At 41.3% G+C, this 13,742-nt stretch overlaps 1 protein-coding gene across 3 annotated transcripts in view; it reads left to right on the forward strand.

Moving 5' to 3' along the window:
- HDAC4 (histone deacetylase 4) overlaps positions 1-13,742 on the forward strand; it is a 263,446-nt gene that overhangs the window by 180,697 nt on the left and 69,007 nt on the right. For 2 of the 3 annotated variants that reach the window (XM_082314488.1, XM_082314489.1), the window contains exons 9-12: positions 2,256-2,368; positions 7,136-7,252; positions 7,367-7,565; positions 10,971-11,200. In XM_082314488.1, coding sequence (XP_082170614.1) covers positions 2,256-2,368; positions 7,136-7,252; positions 7,367-7,565; positions 10,971-11,200 — 659 coding nt within the window. The remainder of the gene's footprint in view (positions 1-2,255; positions 2,369-7,135; positions 7,253-7,366; positions 7,566-10,970; positions 11,201-13,742) is intronic. The other variant, XM_082314490.1, reaches the window with a different exon arrangement.

Consider the following 13,742-nt stretch of genomic DNA (forward strand, 5'->3'; position numbering starts at 1 on the left):
CTCGCTTTAAGGCATACTGTCATCATTCAAGGAAACTGAAAGTGAGCTCTCTTTAGAGAGCCAGGTGGTTTTGGGAGACCCTGGGGCAGCTATGCACTGCTCTGTGTCAGAGCCTTTCTGTTTGCAGAGGGAATAGATTGTTTCAACAGCTAAGCATAATTTATATCAGATCTGAAAATTAAATTCACTTCACTCCTCATATATTGCTATATGTCATGCAGCTTTTAGGATAAATCAAGCCCAGTACGTTTGGTCCCAGTAATGCCTTCAGAAATGGCAGTGGAAGCTCCCGCTTCTCACTGAGCATGGACCTGGTTCAAGAAGCCAGCCTGGAGCCTGACTAGGAAAATATCTGAGTTGTTACAGTAAGAGGGGACTTTTGAATGGAAAATAACTTTTAAAAGAAGTCCCACTTCAGGGAATAGAAGTTATATTTAATCCTTGAAGAATACATCTTCATAGAGTCACAGTTGGAATGTGCCAGGTACTTTTCCTATGTCTAGGTAGTATGCACGAGATCTAATATGTTGTAGTTAATGAAGTGGTCCCAGAAAAAGCATGTATTGTCCATGCAATCAGAATATTTTTTTCAAAACACCAAGACTCTCCGAAGTTGCTTTCCATGGAGAAGTTCAATGTTAGGTGCTCAGCTGGGTGTTACTCAGTGCTGAGTTTTCTTGATAGCGAGATGCCTCCCCAAATGCACAGCCAACAAAAACCAACAAGGCTTCTTTTTTTTAAAAAAAAAAAAAAAAAAAAAATCTCTTTGCAGGAGGGTACTTGCAAGGATCAAACCAGCAAAATAGTATGTACAGAATAATGCCACAAAAGAAATCATTTTTAGAAATCCCCCAAATTGTAACAATTGGCTTTTATTTCTACTGGAGCATCCTAGAGCAATTATGAGACTGCTGCAGCCTGAACCATTGCAGCCACTGGGAGATTCTTCTGGCAGTGGGCAAATCCTGTGCTTGGGGAGAAGGAAAGTTCAGGAAAAAACTTTTAATCTTATTTACCTTCCAAAATAAAAGGAGAAACACTGGAAGCTGTGCCATCCACCAGGTGAGAGTCCTTCTGAGGGAAGTTTTCTGGCTGTTGCAATTTCACGCGCTGCTTTTCTTTATTGTTATTTCTGCATCATTAATGGGGAGGCTTTGATTTCAGGCTGGTCATCTCTGTGGTTCTGGTTAGTGAGTTCACAGGGAATGTCTTGATAAATCATACAAAGCTGAGAGGATTTTCTGAGTGTTCAGGTGATAACAAAATTATTTTAAGGGATTAACTCTGCCTTGGGTCTTTCCAACAAGAAACTGTTTTACTCCCTGAGTGGAGAAGACTTAGGGAAAAAAAAAAAAAAAGGCAGTGATCTGAAACAGATTTACTGTTTTGGACCCTGTAGAGTTTTGCCTGATTTTTGTACAATGCACTTAGCCATGACCATGGCCAGTTGTCCGTCCAGTCCCACATCACTCAGGCAGCTTTTACATCTCTTAAAATGTGCTATCCTGGCAAAACATCATCCTTGTGAGTCAGTCCCTAGGCAGTTTTCAGGAGCTCAGTGCCGTGGGAGCTGTTGTGTTGTGTGAAGGACAGCCCAAGGCAGATGCTGTTTCTCTGAGGACCCAGCACGGTGGGGCACTTCCCAGGGGACAGGGATGGGGACATCACAAGTGCCTGCTCGCCTGCACCGGCACATCTCAGTGCTGCTTTATAAAAGCAGAGGTCAGCCCTCATGCATGATCAGCATGAGGGCTCGGTGCTGGCAGTGTATTTCCAGTACATCCAGATGCACCAGAAGCCTGCATGGGAAAATGTCAACGCTGAGATGGTTGCCTGGTTGTTCCCGCATGAAGTCTGATGCAATATGTGGCGAGAGGGTGTCGTTAGGGTTATAGGCTAAAGAGGGTGAGAGAAGCACTTCAAGAAAAATGAAGCAGGACAATCTGACATCCTCCAGTTTGGCCTCTTTAAGCCTTCCATGTCTTTTGTTATCTTCCAATCATATTTAAAGTTATTAATATACTATAAGAGAAATCCCCATGAGGAGAAGACATAAATACGGTAAGTAGGTACTTGGACAGACCATTTGAAAGTGTTTGTCAGTACTTTAAGAGCCCTGGGAAGATTTAGGGGGAAAAACGGGGAGGAGGAGGATTGCTTTCCTCCAAAAAAAAACTTGAGGGGTTGTTATCTGTCTAAATACCATTGCAGAGATTGTTTGTAATGCTAAAAGTTGGTTTTGGATGTGTTTTTAGACTCTGCATGCAACAGTGCTCCTGGATCTGGTCCCAGCTCTCCAAACAACAGCTCCAATAACATAAGCGCCGAGAATGGAATTGCAGGATCAGTCACGAGTATTCAAGCAGAGGTACAGAGCCCTTCCTCACTGATTTTTAACGCTTGGGTTTCTAATCAGTTTTTGCACAGTTTTAGGAATTTATGCGTACAAACCGGTGTGCACCACAAAAAAAGAAAAAAAAAAAAACAACCAAACAAAAAAAAAAACCCAAGCAGATAGTGACTTGGAGCGCACTTTGGGAATTACCTCTTAATTTGGGCTGACAGGATGCATTATCTGTTTATTAAATCTAGTTTGAGCCAGATCACAAGCTGCTTGTGGTAACTCGTAGTGGTTTTGTTGTGAGGAGAGCGTAAAAATAAAGTGATTTAGCAAGGTAAAGCATGAAAAGCATTTCCTGGTTAAATGCAAGTATTTTAAAAGTTGAGGAATCTGTTCTCAGATATTGTATATAGGGTGAATTTGTTGTGCACAGTAGATTAGTCTAAATATGACCAAACCAGAACTGGATTAAAGGGAATGAATTTAACCTTTTCCTCCCCACTTAAAGATTTGAAAGCTTGGTGCCTGATGCCGTGTGCTAGTTCTATAGTGGAATCCCATACGCTTTCACCATCACTTGAGGCATCTGCTGTGGATGTCAAGGGCAGGGTATTGGACTAGGTAAACTGGGGTTTGATTCAACACAGCAGCTCCTGTGTTCAGGGTTACTGAAGCCCACCTTTTTCTAAGGGCAGATACTGGGGTGTGGGCCATGTTAACTGGCTCCCACTATAAACCTTGCATGTAGAAAACCAGTGTGGTTGTGTAATGTTACTGGTGCATTTCTTTTTTATCCAGCTGTTCTCCCCATGAATATAGTGTCTGTCTTAACATCAGGACTATAAAAACAGGCTTGGGCTTGTTCTCCCCACATTGTCATTTAGAATTGAAAAGGGCTTCGTACTGTATAAATGTAAGCCCTTATTGCTTTCTAGTTTTGTACAGATTTTCACTTTATTTTTATTTCTAATGTAGTGTAACAGCATTTAATATGGGGAATATGCCTTCCACTCCACCCTCTCCCCTGCCAAATTATCCAACACACATCTACAATTATTATAAAAATTAAGATGGTGTAAGGTGGAGTCTTCACTTGACACTGACAGCTGAAGCTGCTCGAAAGAGATGTGGCTTTTGAGATGCACACTGACCATGTAGTAGTTTGGAGTAGACCTGGGAAAAGGTATCTTACATACAGGGTTATTTATCGGGTTTGCAGAACTGTAGACCGGATGAGCTGAGGGCACATCTTGGGTATGTTTGTGTTAGCCCCAGGAAGATTACCACTTAGTTACCGGTTTTGGTGATCCAGGAGCTGTCAATCTTGTCTATACTTAACAAACTGCAAATCACCAATTACTGCTGATGGAAAAACTAGAGGATTCGACAATTTCTTGTGATATAGACAGAGCAGGCAGCTTCCTGCAAGTCAGTGTTAGCTCATGCAGGTGAATGGGAAGCAGTAGTATTCTCCTTGACCATTTTATTTTTCAAGTAAATAATTTGAGGTAATCATCTGTGACTAGACCACCAATACATAATAAAATGGACACAGACTATAAGAAGAACTCTTTTCATCAACTACTTGTAATGCAGCAATTTTGTAAGTTAGGCTGAGGCATGAGCAGCACACACAATTTGGAAAAAAAATCCCTGTACTGCCAAAGCCTTTCCCTGGGGAGTTGTCATTGCCTCTTTTGCCACTGTACCACAGTGGGTAATTCACAGTGATGGTGCTGCATGCAAGGAAAGAAGCACGCTCATCTAGAATTTTAAGAGCAGCAGCATTTGATGCACCATCTCCAAACAACCTATGCGAAAAGGAGGAAAAAATCTGGTTTTCATTTCCCTGAAAATAATGTCTAGAGTTTTTTTTCACCTTTTTATAATGTTTGGAAAATAGGACAAATATAACATACAAATGATTGTGCAGTTCCAATTTTAAAACTTCCCAGGATTGTGTTAAGTATATTGGATCATTGCCATCACAGAACAGAATGAAACATAAATCACTGTGTGATGGCAAACAGAACATCGATAACCTGTTGCACAAACTGTTCTTCTCCTAGCATTTCAGGTGTACTTGAATGGCTTAGCTAAATGTCCTAGTCTTTTGCATTTGTTTTTGGGGAAACATAACTCTGCGCTTTCTTCCAGCATTTCATGTTGTGTGATACTAGCTGATCCATTTGCCTCTATAGGTTCACTTGGGGGGAAAAAAATGGGCAAGGTAGGGTTTTGGTTTCTTTAAAATCGTCTTCTTCAGTAGAAGTAGTATTACGTGGTAGCCCAGGTGTTGGAGATTTTGTTAATACTAGTTGACCAGGCTTTCTCATGTTCTCATTTTAAAATATTTAGAAATATTTAAGTGTTTCTGAAAAAATAATGTTGCCAACTTTAAATGTTTCATGCTTACCTTCATGTTTTATTTTAAATGAGAAATATGTCTCTTTGCTTCTTAGTTTGCTAGGTCACCTCTTGAACCATTTCAGATATGTTGGAAGATGGTATCTGGGTTCATTATGTAAGTTTCAATGCTTGCCTTCAGTGTGGAAAGACTACAGCTCTCTGCCTCCTTTTAAAATAGACAATATCTATTTTTAAATACTGTTTTTAAATCTAAAGGTTTTTCCATCTCTGAAAGGTACATGATATTCATTGCCATTGCAGTTGATACAAGACTATAAAAAGTACTTGACTGCAGACGAAAATTGTACATGCTGAAATTGTTCTCTTCTGTGCAATTCAAAAAATGTTTGTGTAAAACCCATAGATGGGATCTGTATATTTAAAGTGATGATAATGCTGCTAAATAGCATATGCTGATAGTGTCAAGCTGCTGTGTTTTTCTCTTCGCTGTTTTTAAAACAAATCCCCAGGAGACAGTTTGAGGCACAACTACATAGAATTGATTGTTCAAAGAGAAAATGGATGTAGTTTTGTTTCGTTTATGATATCAGTAAAATATTTCATTACTCTGCTGACAATAACTATCTTATTCTCGATGTGGCATGCTAACATTATATAACTTAAAGCAAAATTGCCAGTAGTGCTCAAAATTACTTGGAAGAAGTGTGTGGGTATGCACAATCACACGCCTTTACCAGGTACCGCTCAACAGCAAAATGCTCCCTTTAAATTTCCTCTTTTGGGGCAGCAAATCGTGAACTGAGATCTTAAAACCAGATTTACTCTCTTACGGGAGAACTGCTCTATAATATATTTTCAATAAGCTTGAATGACATTAATGAAAGCACAAGAAGGCAAAAGGAAACAAGAAAAAAATCACTTTGCAGATGAAATTTTGTACAAGGTCATATGAAAACTAGGTGACTTTGCTGAACGTCAGAAATTTAGACATAGTTGGACACTGGGAGAATGACTGGCAAGTTAGTGGCACACCAAAGGGTTTATTTGAAAAGGCAGCCCAGTGTCTGATAACAGTGACAAACATGGTTGTGGGAAGGCTTTACTCCTCCTGTCCTTGCATGGGCAGCACCAACCTCAGGTGCAGAGGTGGGGTGTTCTGTTAAATCTGTCAGATGGTCTGGTTAAATTTTGATTAATCAAGGAGGCAGGATTGCTTTTGAAGATTGTTTTATAGAAAATGTTTGGTTTTCAGTATTAGTTCTTACGTGCTTTTTTTTTTTCCCCTAATAGGTTGCTGCAGGGTTTGTTCAAGTGTCACCTTAGAGTCTTTGAGGGAGAAAAATAGTTTTTTATTATCCAGAGCTGTCCCAGCCCTGCAACCAAGGAAATAACCTGCAAAGTCTTACTGACTTACAGGACTATGAATTTAGGTCTAACATGTATGAAACCATTCTTCAGATCTCTGTTACATCAGTATAGATTCTTCCATAGTATAATATTAAAGTTAATTGTAATCCCTTTTTTCACAACAGCACCTGAGTTAAACGGCAGAAATTCTATAGAAAGTCTTTTTGAAATCTAAACTCTATTTTATTTAAGTTGGAAAATCACCTGCAGAGAATTCAGGGTGATCAGAACACTTGTTTCTCAACAGGAAAATCGGGCAGTTTAAAATAATGTAATTTTTATAGTGGGTTTTCTAGCACGTATTTCAAATCAATCTTGTTTTGAAATTAAAGGTATTTTTACTTAAGTGTTCCTGCTTTAAAGGGCGATAAGATAATTTAGTAAATCTCACATTTCACTCTGAAAATCAGGAAATAGCTACATAAATGCAATCTTAAGGCTTTTTGATGAAATTTTGAAGTCTGATTTAAGCTAAAGCACACTACTAAATAGCATAAATTGTCTGTGATTTGCTAAAGAGAACAACAGCCATTGTAATGCCGTTTTTTTTAAGGTAATCTGTTTTAGCTTTAAAAGGGCAGATACTTGAGAAGGACAAGTAAGCTGTTAAATCGTCTTTGCAAAAGCTTTTTGCAGTGGCACTGCATGAAGACTGAGCAGAAGCAGAGTTCCGGTGAGGATGCAGAAGTGATCTTTAGTCTCCAAGAAAGATCAAATAAACTGTAAAAGGTCTCTCTGTAGGGCAGCGATGTTGGTGGCAGTTGCAAAGCAATATCGTCCCTGTGTTTGTTATCCCAGTCTCGTTGCCCCTGTGTGGCCACGGCAGCGGCGTTCAGGGTATGAATCTAGTCTGTGCCTATTTAGGCTGGATCTGAAGCACAGCTTAGGTCCCCTGTTCAGTGTTTCCAATGTCGGCTCTGTACGTTTCCGATGTGTCCTCACAGCAAATGTACTGTGTCCTTGATCCAGTCTGTGGATGCTCTCTCACCAGGACAATGTTCTTGATTTTGTTTCCAGACCAGCCTGGCTCACAGACTTGTGAATCGTGAAGGCTCAGTAACACAGCTTCCACTCTACACTTCTCCTTCTTTGCCCAACATCACGCTAGGACTGCCTGCAACTGGCCCTTCCAGTGTAAGTGGTGGGGGGACCAGTGTAACTGGTCAGGTTACGCTGGACTTCCAGCATAAGTATTGCTTGCACTGATTTATCCTTTAATCCGCTGTGCCATCAATTGTGCATTTGCAGGGAGGATCAGCACAGCAAGATGCAGAGAGACTTACTATCCCAACCTTACAGCAGCGGATCTCTTTATTTCCTGGCACTCACCTCACTCCCTACTTGAGCACTACAACGTTGGAAAGAGATGGGGGAACTGCACATAACCCTCTTCTGCAACACATGGTCTTACTGGAACAGCCAACTGCACAAACTCCCTTAGTCACAGGTGAGCGCTCCATAGATAATGTGCAAAACTCAGTCCCAGCTGGGAGAAGAGAGCAAGTGACATCTGTTGGTTTTTTGTGAAGTCTGTTCCCTTGTGCAAAAGAGATACCGCACCACCTGTACATTCTGTAGGTATAACATATAACCTTTAGGATGTGTTTGTTGATATGTTGGATAGTGGTGGCATTTGCAAAATGAGAGGTTGCCCACCTCATCCAGAGGTAGGGAGAAGCTGCCTTGTCATTTTGACGAAATGAAAATAAATAGTATTTACTTCCATAAGTAAGCATAAGTTTGTAGGTCACAATTTAAAACTATGTAGTTTAGAGTTCTAACCACTTTAGATTAAAGTGGAGACAAAAACGTCATATCTAATGATTACCCTTCCTGTTTATCATGGATGGTTTCTATTCTGTATGTGAAAGACACGCATTTACAAAATCTCAGATTAAAATACTTGCTTTTCATCATTATTATAAATGCAAAAGCACGGCAAAATCAACTGCATTCAAACAGATTGTATTTGTTTGTATATGTTACATTTTCAGTATGCTAATTGCTTTGAATCACTCCCTGTGTCATATTTTCAGAATTAAGTACCTGTGGGAAGGCATATTTCTATAAATAGGGTTGATTCAAAGCAATAATCCCCAGTAGGATGCATTTTTGTTTTACAGTGTGTAATGCTGGGACAAAGGATGTTCTACGTAACTTATAGACGTGTTGATTTTTATTTCTTTAATTCCATTTCTAATAGAAACTCTTGAGAGATGTCAATCACTGAAGCATTACAGCACGGCTCTGGTTTGGCTTGTGTCTGGTTTTACATTCACATCCCAGGAATATACATGGGGTTGTGATAAGCTTATAAGCATGTACATATGGGGAAGCTGAAGCACAGAAGCGTGGTATTTAGCCAGCAGTCTCAGAGCCGTGAGAGTGGTGCATGCAGATTCCTTGAACCTTTAAATAATTTTCTGTTGCCTCCTTCTGCCATGATTTCTGTGGCATGATGAGGTTACCCAGAGTCATGACATGGCTCTTCACCAGTTGCCCTTTGCCCAAGGTCTGTTGATGAAGAGCCGCTGGGGAAGAGTTCCCCTCTTATCCTATCACTAAGACTTTCTTCTCTGTTCATGCTGGCATTTGCTTTAAAGCACACATAGGACGAAGTGCGGTTCTGTTTCCTATTTGACCTCTCAAAGCTTCACTCAGTTTACAGCGTACTGTGTTTGCTTCCATGTGTATTCCTTCTAGTCCACCTGCTACGTGTGGTGTTTTCAGAGTGAGTACAACATGTTATAAACCAACACTTAGGAGAAATATTCACTATACAACAGAGCAACACGAAGAAACACACGTTCCAGATGCAGCAACTGAAAGAGAGCAAGCTAACACATGGTCTCAAAAGCCCTAAGTGGACTGGCTGCCAAACTACAGTTAGTACTTCAGACTTCCTTGGAAGTGGAGTTTATTAGTTTTCTTCTGATAGCCTTCAGCTCTGGAGATAGTCTCCTGATGACTGTAAAATGATCCGGCACAATGGCACGTTTTTTCTGTGCTGGAAGGTAGACGTGGGGGTTTTGGGAAACTAGAGCAGGATTCCTTAGGTCTGCTGTTCCTCCTGTGACACATCACTCCAGATAATATCCTTCATGTTGACATGTATGTTTGGAGTAGGAACAAGATGTCTCCCTGGAAAGCTTTCACAGGGGGACCTCGGTCATTCACTTGCAGGAAGGTAGTCTTCCAAGGTGTCCTATGCAAACTGTATAGGGCCCTTCCTCTGCTGTCTAATTTGCACTTCTGGTAAGAGGAACTGTGCTAGAAGGGAAATGGACCACATCTTTCCAAATTATTCGTATAGAAGTGTGTGTGTGTATACACGCACATTTATAGACACACACATTTATAAAATAAGATAACCTTTTATGCTATGCTTTTCAGAAAAGCAGAGGGTGGGAGAAACTTGGTAAATCTTTCCCTGAGAAGAGAGGCTTTCAAATGAGTCAGTTTCTTCCCCCTAGGGCAGTTCTGTGAATGAGTGGGAAAAGGAGGTAATGTCCTGGGAGAGAAATGTCAAGGTGTTTCTTATCCACTGTATTCAGCTGGCTGCAGACTTCTGGGCAGCTTCTCTCTCTTCTCAACCAAAGACTGAAGAAAGAGAAGGTACAACTTCTCTGGTGCTTGAACTGGGACGTGTTTCTGAATGTTACTGACCACTTGTGCAGTCTTTAGTTTGTTTTATACAATGTGGTAAAGCAAAAGAGTACTTTTTTTCCTAAAAGTGTGTGCAGCCTTATCCACATTAGGGAGACAGCACTTCACACCAATGGTGCCTTTCTATCCCAAGGTGTAACAAGCAAAAGCAGAGGCTTATCCTCAGCTCCCCCACCCTTGGGTTGAGCTTTGTGTTGGGCGTGTCTTCATGTTCCAGCTTTCTAAGAAGTATGCGAAGGTATGTTTTCAGAGAGCAGAGCAAGAACTGGCTTACCCCAAGAACAGCTAAAAAGACAAGACACTTCCTAAAGACATACCCTTACCAGAGCTCAGACAGGTATTTCACATGGTAGTCATCAGAGACACCCAAATTGCCAAGGGCATGTGAGTAACCAAGTTATCCCAAAATAACCTTATGTTTTCATTAAGTTACTAGCATGTATACACAGGACAGTGATGGAAACAATTCTGTCTGTGTATCATCTTGGCCTCTAACTTACCTTCTTTCTGCAGAAGTAATGAAGCCTGATGGCTCCCATGTTCCTGAAATGCTTCAAGGGAGTGCCTTTTTTCAACACAAGCCTGGTCAGGGGTTTATCACGTGGAAGTTTTCACGCCTAGTCATTTCTATGGGGCGGGATATAGCACAGCCAAGGTCAGAGGTGTTTCCCTACGTGGTCTAGAGTGGGAAGCAGCTTCATCAGCATCCATCATCCTTCGGCATATCCAGTGAGCCCCCAGTAAGGTATAATTGCTGGATGCTGTGGGATGGGAGCTTGGGTTGGTGCTTTCCTAGAAATGAACCTGGGATTACTCCCTATGCCAAGGCAAGCTGTAAGACTTTAACTTCTCCAAACTATCACTGTGATCTTAATTCATGTCACCCACTGGGCGATAGACGGGTCTGTAAGGTACCGCTGATTTTAAGAAATTAAACATTTCCCTAGGGTCTCTGAGTAAACAAGCAAACAAAGAATTCAAAAGAAAGCAAAGTATTACTCCATCCAATGGTAATTAATTGTTATCTGTTCTCTTTTAAGGATGCTTCAGCTGTAAATGGCGAGGTGGCTGGTTTTAACGTTATATATCATTGTCACCATCAGCATTACTCAACAGCCATTTTCTCCCTTCCTTTCTTCTTCCTTTTTTTTCTTCTCTGCTGTTTTTTCCTCCATATTATCTTCAGACTGGTATCTTTCAGGACTGCCCCTCCACGCACAGTCTCTGGTTGGTGGAGAACGGGTCTCCCCTTCAATACACAAACTCCGGCAGCATCGCCCACTGGGGCGCACGCAGTCTGCTCCCCTTCCCCAGAACGCCCAGGCCCTCCAGCAGTTAGTGATCCAGCAGCAGCACCAGCAGTTCTTGGAGAAACACAAACAGCAATTCCAGCAACAGCAATTGCACATCAACAAGGTAGGCATGACGCTTTTAAAGTCTTTCTTCCTCATACAGCATCAATACCAATTTTAGGCAACACTATTTCAGAGTTTCTTGTGCGGTAATGTATGTGGTCTCGACCTCCATAACCAACTGGCCTTCATCCTTGAACCTCTTTCATGATTCTGAGAAATACATCAACAAAGATGTGGACATCCATCACCAAGGCAAGGATCGATACCTGTGTTGCAGACAGTGGCAAGGCAGTACAGTTCATACTTCTGGCTTTCTAGTAATACTTTTTAAAGTTGTCATTGCTGCTGTTCATCCACATCAGGATCTTTTGTCAGTTTTGTAGCAGAAAACATAAAATGCTGTCAAGGAATATGGGGAAAATACCGACTGTGTATATATTCCATTTGAAAGGGAGAAGGAGCAGTAATATGGCTTTGAGAAAAAAATAAAAAGCAAGGGATTTCAGACATGACAGCATCAGAAAATAATTGCAAGTGAAGACATTCAGATTTACTGAAGCATTTTTCACTGGAAAGAGAAAAGCTGTTCCCATCTCCAGTCCAGGTTCTCTTAACTGCGGCCCTGTGTAAAGCATTACGGTGTCATATCCATTTCTTCTCCTGAAAATGAGGACAGTATTGCTGTGCATCCTGCAGAGGTTGTTTTGAAGATCAATTAGATGTGATTCAAAAATTGCTTTGAAGAAAGCAAGCACTATGTTTATTATCTCACTTTCTGTAAATCACTTGGAGAACATCAGGTGAACATTGCAGAGCAGCATTCATCAGTGCACAGATCTTGCAATTGTTGTGTAGCCAAAACCATCTGTCTGGGCATCCCAATATTACAACGAAGTGGAAACAAAGCTGCTTTGAGGTGATTGCATTGAGTATGCATTAAAAAAAACCCCAAATCTATCCCTATCATGATGTTTTAGTCTATGGGAAGGTAAAACTCACCTTTTATGTGCAAGAGAGCTGATCACAAGTGGTATGGATGGAGCTGTGACGTTTTACCCCAGCTGAGGTTTTCTCCCAGGATTTCAGAAGGCACAGTCTGTTGCTAGACTTGCAATACAAAAAGGCGGTTGGGGAAATGGGAAATCAATCATAATTAGTGTGATATTTTTCTGACTGATTTGTACTGTTTTGAGGCTTTCTAAAGACTTTTCTCTAGGAGTTCCAACGGTGGCTTTCTTTAAGACACAGGGAAATCCAGTAGTTGGTTTCAGGCTCGCGAGGACAAGTTTGATGGCAGGCAGACCTTTCTGATTGCTGCAGTTTAATTTATGGTGGAGGTTTCTCCAAATATTTTTACCATTCCAGTCCTATGAGAAAATACAACTACAGAGAACTGGATTTAAAAAAAAAAACAAACCCAAAAAAACCCAACAAAAAACAAACACACACAAAAAAAACCCAACACCAACAACACACAACCCCCCAAAATTTTGTTTATAGACTCAAGCTAAGGCAGGATGATTACACAAGTTACTGACGTCAATCATGTACTTTTGGAGAGCTGCCACCATGCACCGTGTGTGCCAGCCCTGGACTTTGTTCAGCCCCGCACACCAGGGTGGTGGGGAGCTGCTGCTGCCATAGAAATTTCCCTTACCTCCCTCCAAACACGCTTCGTGATCAGGATTGTGGGACGCAGGGCACTAGGTAGGGTTTCTTTGTTTGGAAATAAATGTCAGCTCGGCGATTTGTTTGTTTGAGGTTTTTAAGGCTTTTCCGTTGCCAACACTTGTAAGCGTCCAAAGACTTTGCCGTGACGTACCCATTGAACTCATTCAGACTTTTGCTTGGACCTCCCAGGAGCTGGAGAGCATGTGTGACCAGACCCGAGCGAGTCCTCCCGCAGCACTCTGAATTTCAGCTTTGTTAGAGCTGTGATCTATCGCATCCATAGCAGAGGCAGGTGGGAGGGAAGTGTAATTAAACTGATTGCACTGGAGCGATTTCCGTGTGTTTGATTTATATAAGTAATGAGTTAAAATGGTTTCGGTACTAGTGCTGTATGCGTGTGGCAAATTTACCCCGTGGGATAGCATCCAAGTGCTGACACGGAAAAAGACTTTTCCCAGACACACAGATATTTTAAGACCCTCATGTGTAGGAGAGTAAGGGCACAACTAAAAATAATGTGATAGATTGCTGCTTTTTAATTATTAGCAGAACTGACAGCACTGTCTATTAAGGTTGTGTTGGATTTCCTGTAAATAACACGAGGCTGTTTTCAATTGCTTGTGATTTTTCCAAACTTTAAGATTTTGTCCTTAAACTTTTCCTGTTAGGTGTCTGCATCAGATGAAATTCTTGAGAAGATTGCAGCCAAAACAAGTCTTGCTGTTTGCAAGAAGGTGACTAAGGAAAAATATGTTGTTTTGCTCCTGATTGAAAATAATAATAATCATCTAGGGGATTCAGCTGTGAAGCCTTGGTGCCTGAGGCTTTGGAGCAGTAACTTGGAATTGAACAAACAAGGACAGGGCAGGTGGCTGGGTAGGGAAGGAGAATGCAGAGGGATGGGTTGGGTGGGATGGGTCCAAAGGAGGGAC

This window comes from Platalea leucorodia (assembly GCF_965183815.1).
Source record: "Platalea leucorodia genome assembly, chromosome: 5".
NCBI classification, from domain to species: domain Eukaryota; kingdom Metazoa; phylum Chordata; class Aves; order Pelecaniformes; family Threskiornithidae; genus Platalea; species Platalea leucorodia.